This window comes from Elephantulus edwardii, unplaced genomic scaffold (genome assembly GCF_000299155.1).
Source record: "Elephantulus edwardii isolate Elephantulus edwardi_28Jun2011 unplaced genomic scaffold, EleEdw1.0 scaffold00247, whole genome shotgun sequence".
In the NCBI taxonomy this organism is placed as follows: Eukaryota; Metazoa; Chordata; class Mammalia; order Macroscelidea; family Macroscelididae; genus Elephantulus; species Elephantulus edwardii.
The window spans coordinates 662,063-678,313 of NW_006399997.1; the positions used below are offsets into that span (position 1 = coordinate 662,063).

The following is a 16,251-nucleotide window of genomic DNA, read 5'->3' on the forward strand; positions in this document are numbered from 1 at the left end:
TTAGGAGATTAGGGGAGCTGAAGCCAACAGGCGAGTAACTTCCCCAAGATCAAGTGGCTTACCAGGGTCATTTCCAAGCGACCATCAGTTCTATTAGCTCTCTTGTTTTATAGAAACTTGTCAATACGTTACATCTGTCTGTCTGCCTATCTATCTACTTAAACTTTTTCAGGGATAAGCATTTTCATACTCAATTACTTATTCAAAGGACTATCAAAGTTTTTACTCATAGCAAAGTCAAGAAAAATATTGTTAAACATATTCTGCTATCTAATGCCATATACTTTCCGGAGACACAATGCTGATGTCGCTCCAGATGGCTGCATTTACCTCTTCACCATGAATTTATCCTGCCACTGGATTTGAGTATTACTATCTCACTGAACAATTGTTAACTACTGCTAGTTGTGGTTTGTGTTATTCAATCTTCCATTTCCTGATAAACAAACTGTTAACTAATAGACTGCATGTTCAATCTTGGGAGGTTCCAACTGAGAGATAGTTGTTTAATAAGTCCTCAAGCTGGGAAAAAAAGATGTATTAATCATTCTTCTTTAGGAACTCTAGGGATATGGGGGAGGCAGAATAAAATTAAACTCAATTGGTTTGTAGATTATTTTCCATAAATAAATGCTATATTTTATCCTGAAAGAACCACAGCACATGTTATAGCTAATTTAAAAAGAAATTAACTGATTATTTGTTCTATTAATCGTTGTACAGCTGTTAACAGCTCAAAAAATAAATCTTAAAAAAAAGATTTACCATTTCTATGTGAGTTTATTGAGCATATGAAATGATGAACTGGAAAATGAAATAGGTAGTTTATCTTATAATGGTCTAAATAGTATACAGATACTATGATTTCAAGCTAAAACTCTCACTTCCATGTTGATAAAAACACGAAACCATAATATAAATTGCATTTTATTATAAATTTCACCAGAAGAGATGCAAATAAACCAATTACTAACATACCCAAAGAATTCACTCCTGCATTCGGTATTACCGTTGCACGTAGTTGGTACAGATTTGACATCCGCAATGGCGCTAATGTGTACCGCTAAACATTTTTGTAATATACCCAGAAGTACAATTAAGAGTATTTGCTTTTCTGTCCCCACAAAGCAAGGTTATTGGGTAGAGGTAATGTCAGGCCAGCCCTGCAGGATATTGTGGATTGAAGCCATCACCTGAATCTCTTCCAGATTCATAGCTAGTGAGGTCAGAGAGCATGAGCTCAAACACACTCTGTCCATGCAGTGAATGGCTTCTAGTAAACAACTACGTATGTAATTCCTGTCTCCCAGGCACTTCCCCAGGCTCCCATTACATGTCAAAGTTCAGAAGGACACAGCTTGTGTGATCTCAGGCTCCAACTCACTATATGTAAATTAGTTTTCTTGTATTATCACAGCTTGTTTTAAAAATTTTCAGAGACCATAATTTCCTAGTGAAAGATACTCCAAAAAGGGTGATTTTTTTTCCCCCCTCAACTTCCTGGCCATGATGATCATGGAAACATCCTAGAATAAATATGATTTAAATGGACTATAATGTTTCATTCATTCATAATTCAGTTGTTGTTATGAACCATCAAGTCAGAACCAGCTCATAGCTGACCCTCCAGCAAATTTTCAGATGCTGTAAATCTCATGGGAGGAGATTATCAATCTTTTTCCTGCAGAGCAGCTCATGGATACGAACCATGTGTCTTTGAGTTGGCAGTGCAGTTCCTTACCACTGAGTGACCAGAGCTTCCCTCGTAATTCAGCAGACCAAAGTAATGAAATGTAAGCCTAGGTTTCAGCCTTGCCACTGACTGTAACCTCAGACAAGTAATTTCTCTTAGTGTTAGCTCCCTCGTCTCTCAAATATGTGGGTTTCATTAAATAATGTATAGCATTCCTCCAATTCTGTTTTAGAGTCTGACTCTAATGCAGTAGTTAATAAAAATACTTGATTTCTCACATAATTTTTAAATTCACTGTGAAAAAACAGTTTGTCTTATTTTGTATCAATGCCTGTCCAAATACTAAGCTAGGTTTTTCAAAGCTCACCTCCAAGACCATCTCAGCTAATTATCGAGTGAGTCGTTAGATCACGCTAGTATTCACTGAAATAGCACTTCTTTATGCAACTTTTAAAATTCTAGCAAAGCATTTGTAAATTCTCATGTTTACAAATTTCCTGTCCCATTCATTATCATCATATTTCAAATCAGATCATGATATAACCTACATAAAAATTTATCCTGATTTTTATTTTTGAAGTGAGTACAATCCATGTATATGCAGACTTAGTAGAGCAATAGTTTGATCTCAAACATGTTTTGTAAACTTTTTCTAAGGCTAATACCATAGCACTATGTTTCACTGCAAGGAGCCCTGTGGAATAATGGTTAAAACATTATGCTGCTAGTCAAAAGGTCAGCAGTTCAGAAGCGCCCAGTGACTCCACAGACAAAAGACCAGATAGAAAGAATGCTTCTATAAAGATTACAGCCATGGAAACTTTTGAGGCAGATTTACTTTGCTTAGAACACACCTCTATGGATGTTCAAATCTGTCAGCAGTTCTCCGGAGAAAGGTGTGCAGTCTCCTCCCATGATTTACAGCTTCAAAAACCCAAAAGAGGGTCAGCTATGAATTGGTTCTCACTCTATGGCAGCAAGTGAGTGAGTGGTGATAAGGTTGTTTAGAGTCAGAAATGACTAGGCAGCATAAGACAGCAGTGTTTCATTGCATCCTGAAATGGCCAGGAGACATGAGGGAAGTAGAATAGAAGACAGAACAGTTTGAACAGAATCAGACAGAGTCAGTCTGAACAGTTTGGATGTGGTTATCTCAGTGAGAAAAGTGAAGAAACCAAGTGGGGGACAGAAAATCAAGGCGCTCTAAGACCCTTTCCAGCCTGGATACCCACTCCTGTGGCCTCATTCAATAAGGTAGGAATGGAGCCAGGAACAGAATTCTACCTATTTGTGCCAACTCATTTTCCCGTTTGGTTTAATCCCACAGGTGGTCCTGGCTTTGCCATATGACACCCCAGTGCCTGGCTATATGAATAACACGGTCAACACCATGCGCCTCTGGTCTGCTCGGGCACCAAATGACTTTAACCTCAGAGACTGTGAGTATCACAGCTGGCCTCTGACTTCTGTTTTAGTTGAGATGATTACTAGTTAGAACCAAATTGACATTTCTTCAGTAACTAAGTAGATTTGGAGGCCTAGTTTAAAGCAGTCCTTCAGTATGATACTTTTAGACTCCTTTGTGAAATCCATTAAAGCGGTTTGCTGAAATCCAAGATTTTTAAGATCTGTCAAATTCCACATGAATCAGGTGATATTTCCACAGTTGTGTCACTAGGTTTGTCCCTATAAATCTCCCACCATTTGAGACCATACAGAAGTCTCCAGAATGTCTACATTCAATTTTAATAATGAATATGCTCAATATAGTAATAAATTGCTTAAATATAATATTTTTTGTTTTATATGAATACTGACAAGATAATTATTTTGTGAACTCTTTTTACGTTGTTAGGTATAACATTATTAGTGACTGGGAAGAATTACTTCTTTTTCCTCCTCCTTTCAAGTTATTGGTAACAGATTCACAAATACTAAATAAGCAATATCATGATGTTATGTTTATGGTTATGGTTATGGTTATGGTTATGGTTATGGTTATGGTTACGTTACGTTACTTTACGTACCGTCAAGTCAGAACCAACCTATAGCTGACCGGCTGGAGGGTTTTCAGAGGCAGTTAATCGCACAGGAGGTGACTTCCCATCCTTCTTCCTCAGAACAGCTGGTGGCTTCGAACCACTTGCCTTCAGGATTGCAGCATAGCTTGTTACCACTAGGACACCAGAGCTCCTTGAGTAAAGATTGAAATCATCAACAATTTTCACTTACTTGGATCCATAATCAACACCCTTGGTACCAATAGTCAGGCAATCAGGAGAAGTATAGCATCGGGAAAGTCTGCTGTCAGGAACCTCTCCAAAGTCCTGAAGAGCAGTAATGTCCCTTTAAATACTAAAGTGCACCTGACCCGATCACCTGCAATGCATCTGAGAGCCGGACAGTGAATAAAGACAAGAGAATTGATGCAGTTGAGTTGTGGTGTTGGAGGAAAGTGCTGAATATCCCATGGACTGCCGAAACAACAAACAGATATGTCTTGGAGAAAGTGCATCCTTGGAGGCAAGGACTGCAAGCTTCGCCTCACATATTTTGGACATGTTATTAGAAGAAACTATTTGTTGGAAAGGGGCAGGATACTTGAAAAGGGGGGTGCAGACAGTGAGAGAGAATAGGCTTAAATGTGTCATGAATGATAAAAGATGTTACAGGATAGGACAGGGTTCAGATCTACTCATAGGGTTACTACGAGTCATGCTCAGCTTGACAGCACTTAACACCAACAAAGCTCAGTCAGCAACTAGAAGACCAGGGTTGTAATAAAAAAGTGCATACTTGTAACATTGCAGATAAAACTATGTAATTAAAAGTGTCACTCTAATTGGATGGTATTGATGGCTTTGGTCAGAGCACATTAGAATGTTCAAAAAGTAAAAGTTTTAGCTTTGTGGCTGTATTGATATATGTAAGCTATGCTTACAAAAAATGTTTTCATTTTATCACTAACTACAGAGATATTTTTTGTTTCAAATAAGTTATTTCTGTTGAAGCATTGCACAGAAATCTTCTAGGCAGTCATATCAGTGTCACCTCCTCCAGCAGTGTCATCCAATATAATCTACACCCCAGCATGGCCTAGTGACCCCACTGGACGTCCAGGCTTCTGATGATCATACCTCACTTCTCTGTTTTTCTGCTATTCCCTTCAGTCAATGTTGGAGACTATATTCAGGCTGTGCTGGATCGAAACCTGGCTGAGAACATCTCCCGGGTCCTCTATCCCAATGATAATGTGAGTAAGCAGTTCCAGGGGAATTTAGTGCCTTAACTTTAAAATATATATGGATAGATAGATCATTTGATTTTTCCCTTTTATTACATTTTCTTTTTTTCAGCACTTTTAGGGGTACAGAAAAAATGAGCAGAATGTATAGAGTTCCCATAATATTTCCCCTCCCAATGCACAATTTCTCCTGATGTATCATCTTGTATTAGTGTGGCACATTTATCACAAGAGATGAACCAAAATTAACAGTGTCTTGTTTCACGGTGTCTCCAGTATATTCTGTGGAATAGGATGCTACGTGATTTGGACATTGTATGAACACCATCTTACATTTAAGCCATCCCTGGATTGTGAATGAGTTCTGTTCCTAAATCTGTCTTGCCCCATCTTGTGCTGTTCTCACAGTCTCTGCCATGCTGAAGCCCCACTGGTAGACTTTGTCAGTCTATCTTGTTGAGGATCTTCCTCTCTTTCTCTGACTTTCCCTCTTTTCCAGCCTTATATCATTTTCCAAGGACTGGTCCCTCCTAATAATCACATGCCCAGAGTATGTGAGACCAAGGTACACCATGCTACCTCTTAGGAGCAACCTGGTTGCATTTTTTCCAAGACAGATATGTTTGTTCTTTTGGCAGTCCCTGTTATACTCATGTCTTCTCTAAAATCACAATTCAAACACAAGAATCCTTCTTTGATGTTGAGGATCTTTCTGTCTCTGACATTCCATCTTTCCCAGTATGATGTCTTTTTCCAAAGACTAGCCACTCCTGACAACATTCCCGAAGTATGTGAGCTGACACATCGGCAACCTGAAGGTGGTGCCTCTTTCGGTTCTAATCCACCAGCAGCAACCAGGGAGAAAGACGGGAGTTGGTTCCGACTTAGTGGCAATGAGTTTCTTTTATGTGTTTAAAAAAACCTCTCATTACCAAGAGTGCTTTAAGAAAAAAATTAAGTGTTATAATTAAGACTTTTATTAATATGAATTATTAATAATTCCATATTTTCCCTGAAAATGGGTGGGAAATCTCTGCATTACCATTGAGTTGGAACCAGCTCATTGTTGATGCTCCAATCAGTTTCCAGAGACTAAATTACACAGGAGGAAGAGATTGGCTGGCCTTGTCCCACAGAGGAGCTGGTGGAATTAAACAGCCTGCCTGTAGGCTGGCAGCTCAACTCTTGACCCACTAGGCCACCAGAGCTCCTTTTATATGGAAGACTTTGACATTCCATGGCTCAAAAAGGTTGACATCACTGTGGATTAATAATGTTCTTTATTCATTTTTAGAGCAATGATTTCATTATTTTTTACAGTGATACATGCCATTAGAAAAAAAAATGTTAGCAATATGAAAATAATATCAGATAAAGAAACCATTAAAAAGTCTATTGCCTATAAATTATCTTTGGTGGTATCAGGCAAGCTACCTTTAATTATCTATATTTTTAATTTGATTTCTTTTTATTTATTTTTTAATTTATATGTTATATGTAAAGAGAAAATTTAATTTATAGTTCTATGTAAAGAGAAAAATAGGAAGCTTATTCTGAAAACAGTTTCCTGTCTCCAGCCTCTTCTCTGAAGTAACTGTTCCCTCACACTTTAGGAGACTTTCTGGGCATATATGGCCATATTCCTAAATAGCATAATCTTATTGCTGCGTCTTTATTTTCAAGTTTTATAATTTATTGCTTCCTCATGATTGAAGATGATAATAGAACTTACATTTTTATATACACTCCCACCAGCACCAAAAAACCAAATACTTCTTTTTTAAAAAATCTTTTTCGTTTTAATTGTAATTTTAACAAAAGGTTACAGAAAAGTTAGATTTTCATTCATTCATTGTTGCACATTTTACCCTTCTCCCTCCCTTTCCCCCTCCCCAAGTTGACCTTTTCCTTTTCATTAGTTTATTTACAAAATTCTAATACAAATTCAAACAAATTCTTTCCGTTTCCCTCACCCTCCCACCATCAAATTGTACAACCCAATGATTAATCCCCTCTTCCCCCTGCACATTCACATCCCTCTGCTTCCAGCCTCTCCCACCCCTCCTGGATCCTTATACCTATTCTACAATAACAGTATTATACAATATTTATCCTTGTGAGTTAGTTCACTCAGATAATGCTCTCCAGTCCCTCCCGTTAGGTAATAATTTACAAAGTTATTGTTCCTGCATGCTGCATAGTATTCCGTTGTGTGAATGTACCATAATTTCTCAATCCATTCATTTGTAGTTGGACATTTGGGCTCTTTCCATGTTCTTGCGATGGTGAATAATGCTGCTATGAACATTGGTGTATAAATCTCAGTCTGTGCCTTAGTTCTCATATTTTCAGGGTATATTCCAAGTGGTGGAATAGCTAGGTCATATGGAATTTCTATGTCAGCTTTTTAAAAAAATTATTATTAATTTCAGTAAAAATTTATAGAGACTTTGGATTTCCATTCATTCACTGTTGCACATTTCTCCCTTCCCAATCCTCCCCTCTAGTACACTATCCTCTTGGAAAAGTGAAAGACAAATTCTTTCACAAACCCTCCCCCAGGTCCACTTCACCATGTAGCCTTTGCTCTAGACCCCTGTCATGACAAAAACACCTAATCACATATCCTTTTAAAATAGTTTTCTCGCTCATCTGTTTCAATTCAGTATACATTATTTAACCCATCTTTCTCAGTCTCTCCCCAACCCCAAGGTCAGTCCTGTTTTACAACAGTGGCACCATGCAGTATTTGTCCTGTTGTGTCTGAGATTCTTCTTGATTCTTCTACATTCAGCATTCTTGGATCTCCTGGGTCAGAGTTACCACTCATCCATTTCATTTTCACCTTCTAAGGAGTTATTGCCCTTGTCTCTTCTCTCGTTCTCTTTGTGTTTATCTGTGCCTTTTTAAAAATCCTTCTGCTGTCATCATAAGGTCCCAAGGAGGAGCAAAGGGAAATGCTTGACATTCAACCTGCCATCTTTCACCATATATCCAAAGAGTTTTTTAACCTTAAAGTTTCCTGGCCATGCCTAACAAGTAAGCCAGCCTAATTAAAGCTCTTTGCTTGAAGTTCTTTGAAGGGAAGGAGCTAAGATTGAAGCAGGAGTACTTCATGGTTGCCGCTACCTTGCAAGATGTCATACGACGTTTCAAAGCCTCCAAGTTTGCCTCCTCTGACGGTACCCAGACTACTTTTGATGCCTTCCCCGATCAGGCAAGTGTGCAGTCTGCAAATGTGGGGGTTGGAGGTGGTCACTGCAGGGCCAGGATTTCCTATCAGATTGACTTCTCTCTCTCTGGGCTGAAGGTGGGCATTTTGTTGGATGCTTTACCTGGGCATGTTTAAGGTCACAAAGCCACATCCTGGTTGTTCATTACCTTTAAGTTGATCTCTTTCCTCACCCAGGTTGCCATCCAGCTGAATGACACACACCCTGCACTGGCCATCCCTGAACTGATGAGGATTTTTGTGGATATTGAAAAATTGCCCTGGTCTAAGGTCTGCACAATTTAACATTTTTCCCCTCAGTAGACTACACTGTATATGACTGATTTTGCTTAAATCACCTTTTCCAATTTTTCCAAATAATTTACGCTTGTTAATGCTCAATGGTTAAAGGTAAATTTTTACCCTCACTGATATTTCTCTATCGCTACTACTTATAAGAAGCCTTAGTGGTATAATGGTTAAAATGTTTATGTGCTACCCAAGAGGTCAGTAGTCCAACTAGACCAAAAGCAGAAAAGACCAGGCAATCTGTGCCTGTTAAAATAACCACCCAGGAAACCCTAAGAGGCAATTCTACTTTTACAAGGTTGCTACGAGTTAAAATCAATTCACTGACTCACCACAGTGTTTACAAGGAACCAGATTAAATAGTAAATAAGTACATTCCTGATGGGACACAGTTGTTATATAAGTGTCAACTCTGATTCATAGTCACCCTATGAACTATGGCTCAGAACCTTCCCCTATCCTGAGAGCAAGTTGTCTTGAGTTTTTGACACACCTAACCCCATTGCCACAGTTACCTTATCAATTCATCTCATCCAGGGTCTTCCTGTCCTACACTGATCCTCTTCCTTTTTCAAGCATGATGTCCTTTTACAAGAATTTTTCCCTCATGGCAACATCTCCATGAGCAGTAGCTATATTGAGGAGGTTTATGTTTACCTTTGTGTGTGTGTGTGTGTGTGTGTGTGTGTGTGTGTGTGTGTGTGTAAAAGATCCTAATCTCAGAATACAATAAATTTACAGCATTCTCATAACTTTGGAAATCAGTGTCATAAGCCATTTCTTTGTACCTGCTCAAAACATTATTCTTCCTCAAACTGTGTGCATTTAATAAATGAAAGATGTGTTAGGACAGTAGAAAAGATTTATCAACTGTGTTTTAAACTTTAGGAGATAGTTTTACAAATCAAAAGTGTTGTATTTACATATACAAAAGTGTTACTTTTGCTCTGAATTTTTGTTTTGTGCACAAAACAAGTTCTCACTATCTGGACCATCCAGGAACTCAGTGAAATCGATACACACATGTGAAGCTATTATTTTGCAAGTGATCCGGAGCATGAGTGGCTTGTGTGACTGGGTGAGTGCTTGCAGAGTCCCCTTTCTCACAGAGGAACCATCTAATCCCCCAACCCTTTTTCCCAGGCCTGGGAGCTCACCAAGAAGACCTTTGCCTACACCAACCACACGGTGCTTCCTGAAGCTCTGGAGCGCTGGCCGGTAGAACTGGTGGAGAAGTTACTTCCTCGCCATTTGCAAATCATTTATGAGATAAATCAGAAGCATTTAGATGTAAGTCATATTGAGAGATCATTTCTCTTTATGCTTACCTTTCACTAGAATGAAGACTTAAGGTCCAAACATAACATTGACAAAAGTTTCCAAGTCTGAATGGGGCTCTGTTATAAACAGAAAGTGAAAGAATGATGGGGCGGGGGGGAGCATCTCCCTAGGACTAAATTGACCCCTTTCTCTGTAAGTGAAGTTTTTATAATCACCACACTAAAGATTTTCCTTCAGAAGTAAACAGTGTTATTCTAATATTGTTTTAAACCCAAATGACCAACAAGGACTTTCTCTATTTTTGGCTAGAAAATTGCGGCTTTGTTTCCTAATGATGTCGATCGTCTGAGAAGGATGTCCCTTATAGAAGAAGAAGGAGGCAAAAGGATCAACATGGCCCATCTCTGCATTGTGGGCTCCCATGCTGTGAACGGCGTGGCTAAAATTCACTCAGACATCGTGAAGACACAAGTGTGAGGCTCTAACCTTTATTAATGGAATGGCAAGAGGAAATGTAGAGTTCTGTTTGGGGATGAAGAATGGCCCTGACATAAATATTTAGAAGTATTTTATTCTAAACAAAAAATGCTTCTCTTGGAGGGAGGAGGGAAGAAAACTGACCAGTCCTGAATCTAAACTGAAGAATCCAACTAACTGTTCTGAAAAGTCTAGAAAGTATGTGAGTGGGCCAAGAAGGGCCAAAGGAGGTGATTACATGAGGACTTTTTCTGTATGAGTATTTTGAATTGCAAATTAATATCTATTTAAATAACCCTAGCATCTATCAGGGTCTTTCTTTTATTTCATCTAAGCCTGCACTTCTCAAATATACCTCTGAACTTTCTCCAGCATCTAGGAACCTGTCATTTCAGCCAAATTTCGTGATATGTGTCTTTCTCCTGCAGATTCAAAGACTTCAGTGAGCTAGAACCAGACAAATTTCAGAATAAAACCAATGGGATCACTCCAAGGCGCTGGCTCTTACTCTGCAATCCAGGGCTTGCCGAATTGATAGCGGAGGTAACTGGGAAGAGCTGCATAAGGATGGGCTGACTGGAATATCAGCGGCACCTACTGGATTTATAACTTGAAAATCCATCGTGCAGCAGGGTTAACTTTATTACTGTGTGATCCCTGTGGTCCCACTTGAACTCCACACACACCACCACTCTGCACTTGGTTTAATAGTTTGATGCTCTACTGTAACCATGTTGAAATTCATAATAACGACTATGTTTTCCTTTTTATTTGGGTCCCACAAATTGTGCAGCTTATTATTCACCACTGTCTACCTTTAGAAACTACCCCTTGTGCACTTGATTGTCATCTGAATTAAAATTACCTCTCCCTTTAAATTTCAAGAAAATTGGGGAAGACTATGTGAAAGATTTGAGCCAGCTGACGAAGCTGCACAGCTTTGCGGGTGATGATGCCTTTCTCCATGAACTGGCCAATGTGAAACAGGTGAGGCTTGTTGCTATGGAAGCACCTCCTGGGTACCAGCATTGAAGGTCTATACAATTTAAAAAAAAACACACGACTCAGTGCTTCCAAGTCTAAAGAACACTGGCCTGTGTACTATCTCAACAGGAGAACAAGTTGAAGTTTGCTCAGTTCCTAGAGAAGGAATACAAAGTAGAGATCAACCCATCCTCCATGTTTGACGTGCATGTGAAAAGGATACATGAGTACAAAAGGCAGCTCTTGAACTGCCTGCATATCATCACAATGTATAACCGTGAGTCAGCGCTGTGTCCCAAGGCTGGGACCCTGCTCTTTGAAGCTGGAAGATGCAGTCTTCATAGGGGTTTTCTATCCTAACTTATCAACTGTCCTCTTGTCCATGAACTTCTTTTTCCCCCCCCCCAGGCATTAAGAAAGACCCTAAGAAGTTATTTGTGCCTAGAACAGTTATCATTGGTGGCAAAGTAAGTTGGTTTTGTTAAGTATGGGACTGTCATGCCATTTCTCCCCTTCATCATGGTTGCATGCTGTCAACATATTTGACATTCTTCTCCAAGGCTGCCCCAGGATACCACATGGCCAAAATGATAATAAAGCTGATCACTTCAGTGGCAGATGTTGTAAACAATGACCCTGTGGTTGGAAACAAGTTGAAGGTCATCTTCTTGGAGAACTACAGAGTATCCCTTGCTGAAAAAGGTACAGCCTTCATTGTAGAGCACAGAGTGGCCATGGCAAATTCTAGGGAAAGATTACATGGTTCAGAAATTACATTGTTTATCCTCAAGGAGCTAGTAATTTAGGGTAAAATGTGTCATTCTGGGATAGAAGGAGGTTTGGGCCAAGAGTTTTTAGGGTGATTCAGCTAGCAGTAAAATTGATGTCACTGTTGTCAGTATCACAGAATTGCATTTGCAAGTGCATTTTTTTACACCATCTAGGAATAGCAAAGGGAGCTCTGCTGGCCTAGTGGCAAGAAGCTGTGCTGCAATCCTGAAGACACACAGTTCAAGGCCACCAGCTGCTCCACGGGAGAACGATGGGCAGTCTCCTCCCAGGACAGTAACTGCTTCTGAAAACCCACCAGAGGGTTGGGTACAACAACAGGAATAGTGAGGGCTTTCTGGAGGAGGAGGCCTTGAGTTTTCAGTATGGTGCAGACTGTTCTCAACCAAAGAAAAATAACGGTTCTTCAGTTCCTAGCTCCTGTTTTGCAACAGAAGTTTAATTTTCCAGTTCTCAGCATTTGCTCTGGTCATTGTGTGGGAGGATGGCCTCTCATTTGTTCATGGAGCAATAGGGAATGAGGTCAGCTGTCAGGCTGCCAAAGCACGAGGCCTAGACATGCCTCAGATGCACACTCCAGGGTCAAGTGTAAATCTCCCACGTGGAAAGCGCCACACTGGCAAGACAAATGAGATGGCAACATCTCATTCTCTTCTGTTAGGACCTTTGTTTATTTGCATCCTTCACATGCTCACAGAGCACTATCCACATACAAACTGTGGATTCACTTCCTATGTTGGGAAGATAAAGCAATCTTTTTGTGGTACTTTTGGTCTATTATGTTACTGTTTAACATACTTAGAGCTGTCTACATAGCCCAAAAAGAGAAAAGAGTCAGGCATTTTTGGAGTCCAAAAGATGATATGTGTAATCCACAATTAAGTTCTCAGTGTAAAGCACATTTAGTTGTTCATGACCTTTGTAGCTTAATGAGGCTTGAGGCACCACTAACTTATGTATAAATAAGGCTGAAAAGTTGGAGGCATAGTGCCTAGTTCCCAGGACACCTCCCTGCAGTGAAAGTAAGGGGAGGGAGATGAAGCAATAAGGAGAAAAATGCAGACAGTTCCATTTCTTCAGGTCACAAAGAAGCAGAAGTTAGGAGAGATTCTCTCAAGAAAAAAGTCTATTTTATAAGGTCATAAAGTAGAGGAAATAAAAATCAACAAAGCAGATAAGCCAGGAAAAAGGGAAGATGATAAATATGCTACCAGCTTTTATATAAAGTCAATAAATTATCTTTAAAGCTTCTAGACCAAGAAAGAGTAATATAAACCTATAATTATTTAGCATTGTGGAGATAACCAGCAATAAATTGCATCAGAAAATGGACAGAATTGGTTGCTTGAGTTAAGGGGAAATAGTAAGATTTATCCCTCTGTTTCATTTGAATGTTAATTTTGATGTGCATGGACTACTTTCAGGATCAAGGCAGGTGAGCTAGCTAAATGGCTGGCTTTCAAGCAAATGTAGAAAAACAGAACTACTAATTTGAACATGCCTCCTTGTAGTTATTCCAGCCACAGATCTGTCGGAGCAGATTTCCACAGCAGGCACCGAAGCCTCCGGGACAGGCAATATGAAGTTCATGATGAATGGGGCCCTGACCATTGGGACTATGGATGGGGCCAACGTGGAAATGGCAGAAGAAGCTGGCGAAGAGAACTTGTTCATTTTTGGCATGAGGATAGATGACGTAGCTGCTCTGGACAAGAAAGGGTGAGCAAGCATCTCTCTGTAGCATAGGTTACCTCCAGGATGGTACATGAGATCAGACTTCTGACCCCAAATGATCCCACTAAGGTTAAGTCACATGAGGTGCAGAAGTAGACCATCTCATAAGGAACTCAGGGAGCCTGCTGGTGGCAGATTAGCCTTGTTAAACCTAGCAAATCAAAGTAAAAGGCATGTGGGCACTAGTTTAGGAACAATGCTATTTAATATCAGCCACTGAAAGCTGGCTTTTTCAGCTGTGCTGTTCAGCATTCCTTATCTGATTTTTCTCTTTGGTCAAAAAACAAATGAAGTTACAGTCAAAAGTCATTGTCTATGGTTTAAATCATTATCTAGTGGAGCTCTGTTAACACAGTGGATAGGAAATTGTGTTACCAAATCAAAGGTAGGTGGCTCAAATCCACCAATGGTTCCAGGAGAGAAGGGCAGTCTCCTCCTGTGAAATTTGTAGCTCTGAAAACCTGCTGAAGGGTCAGCTGTGAGTTGGTTCTGACTTGACAGCCATGAGTTTTGGTCTAGTCTTCTCCTAAGATCTCAAATGTTGTTGTTGTTTGTTGTTGTTATGTGCTTTCGAGTCGCTTGTGACTCATAGCAAACCTCTGTAAAACAGCCCTAAACTCTGGACCAGTCGCACCGTCTCTGACACACCCATCCCGATTACCCCCGTCACTGAATCAATCCACCTCATAGAGGGCCCTCCTCTCCTTTGCTGTCCCTCCACCCTCCCAAGCATGATGTCCTTCTCCAAGGACCGGTTCCCTCCTTACAACATGTCCAAAATATGTTAGACGAAGCCTCAGAATCCGTGCCTCCAAGGAGCTGCCCGGTTTAACCCTCTCCAGGGTGAACCTGCTTGTTTTCCTAACAGTCCATGGTACCCTCTCAATACTCTTCTCCAGCACCACAGCTCAAAGGCATCAGTTCTCCTTCTATCCTTCCTAATCATTGTCCAACTCTGATGCATAAGAAGTGACTGCAAAGACCATGGCCTGTATCAGATGCACCTTAGTCTCCAGATAGACACTATTGCTCTTCAGTACTTTGGAGAGGTCCCTAACAACAAACTTTCCCATCGCAATATTTCCTGGCTACTGGTGCCAAGAGTGTTGACTGTGGAGCCAAGCAAACTAAAGCTGTGAACAACTCAATCAATAGATAGGCCAAAATATAGTATAGATAAAAATTTACAGATGCACTTGTTCTGTAAAATTTATAGAATTCTTATTTCCTTTAATACTGAGACAAGCATATTAATTTGGTTTCAAACAAGAAATATAAAGAATGATGTCACAAGGAGCTATTGGAATCACAGAATTTTGTTGTTGTTGTGTACTATCAAGTCAAAACCGACCCATAACTGACCCACACATCAGCAGGTTTTTAGAGGCAGTAAATCTCATGGAAGGAGAATGCCCTATTTCTTCCACAGGTCATCTGAAGGATTTGATCCATGTTCTGCATTGGCAGTGCAGCTCCTTACCACAGCACTTAGATGGTGCCAAATACACTTCCTGATCCTTGGAAGTAAATTTTCACTAAGTAGCCAAACAAATTTAGAGAATTTGAGGGTCCCAAAAGCAAGCTGTCCACTTAATACAAAACTTGTTTAAAGCCGTAACAAGAGCTTGAAATGGCTATTGCCATATTATAACAGATTAGACTAAGGCCTTGTGGCTAGAATTTTCATTACTAATTTTTAGCATCTTCAGACAGGGTTCAGATCTGTTGTTTTTAGGGTTGCTATGAGTCATACTTGAAGGCACCTAACAACAACAACCATCAAATTTAGGGGAAGGATAAAAAAAATCAGGATCTAGCAAAAAATATCCATGTAAAATCTATATCTCTGTTAAGTGTTAATTTTTCTGAAATCTTGCATTTGCATAATGAAACACTTATACTGCAATTACTCACACACACTAACATTTACATTCTTCCAAAGATACAATGCGAAAGAATATTATGAGGCACTTCCAGAGCTGAAGCTGGTCATTGATCAAATTGACAATGGCTTTTTTTCGCCCAAGCAGCCTGATCTCTTCAAAGACATAATCAACATGCTCTTTTACCATGACAGGTGAGTTCCTATAGGAGGAGGCCAGAGCTCTTGGCTATATAAAGGGTGGAGAGTATGTATATCTTAAACCAACTAAAGCCCATCCATGTAGTTCAGTGTAACTATGTCATCTGGTAAACTAGCCCAGGCTTGGAAAAGATTAGATAGTCTCTATTAACAATGCTAGTGAGGTTTGAAAAGAAAAACTGTAAGTCTAGTATTCCTTTTCTCCTTCCATTGATGTGCCCAGACTTATATGCATATGCATCCATATGATAGAATTCTTAAGAAATAATATGCACAGCTCGAATCCACCAGATGCTTTGCTAGAGAAGGAGGGGCAATCTCTTGTACCGTCAGATATGATTTGACAGTACACACACACAAAAATAATAAAATAAAAATTAAAAAAAATAATATGCATTAACTCAAAGGTTAAGGGATGCTTAAAATTCTTCTGAATGGAAACAATG

General features: G+C 39.6%; 1 protein-coding gene across 3 annotated transcripts in view; it reads left to right on the top strand.

Moving 5' to 3' along the window:
- Positions 1–16,251, top strand: part of PYGL (phosphorylase, glycogen, liver) — a 53,726-nt gene that overhangs the window by 20,666 nt on the left and 16,809 nt on the right. For all 3 annotated transcript variants that reach the window (XM_006899194.1, XM_006899195.1, XM_006899196.1), the window contains 13 exons: positions 3,021–3,132; positions 4,864–4,946; positions 8,011–8,154; positions 8,347–8,439; positions 9,601–9,747; positions 10,048–10,211; positions 10,644–10,758; positions 11,101–11,202; positions 11,329–11,476; positions 11,608–11,666; positions 11,760–11,901; positions 13,500–13,707; positions 15,665–15,799. In XM_006899194.1, coding sequence (XP_006899256.1) covers positions 3,021–3,132; positions 4,864–4,946; positions 8,011–8,154; positions 8,347–8,439; positions 9,601–9,747; positions 10,048–10,211; positions 10,644–10,758; positions 11,101–11,202; positions 11,329–11,476; positions 11,608–11,666; positions 11,760–11,901; positions 13,500–13,707; positions 15,665–15,799 — 1,652 coding nt within the window. The remainder of the gene's footprint in view (positions 1–3,020; positions 3,133–4,863; positions 4,947–8,010; positions 8,155–8,346; positions 8,440–9,600; positions 9,748–10,047; positions 10,212–10,643; positions 10,759–11,100; positions 11,203–11,328; positions 11,477–11,607; positions 11,667–11,759; positions 11,902–13,499; positions 13,708–15,664; positions 15,800–16,251) is intronic.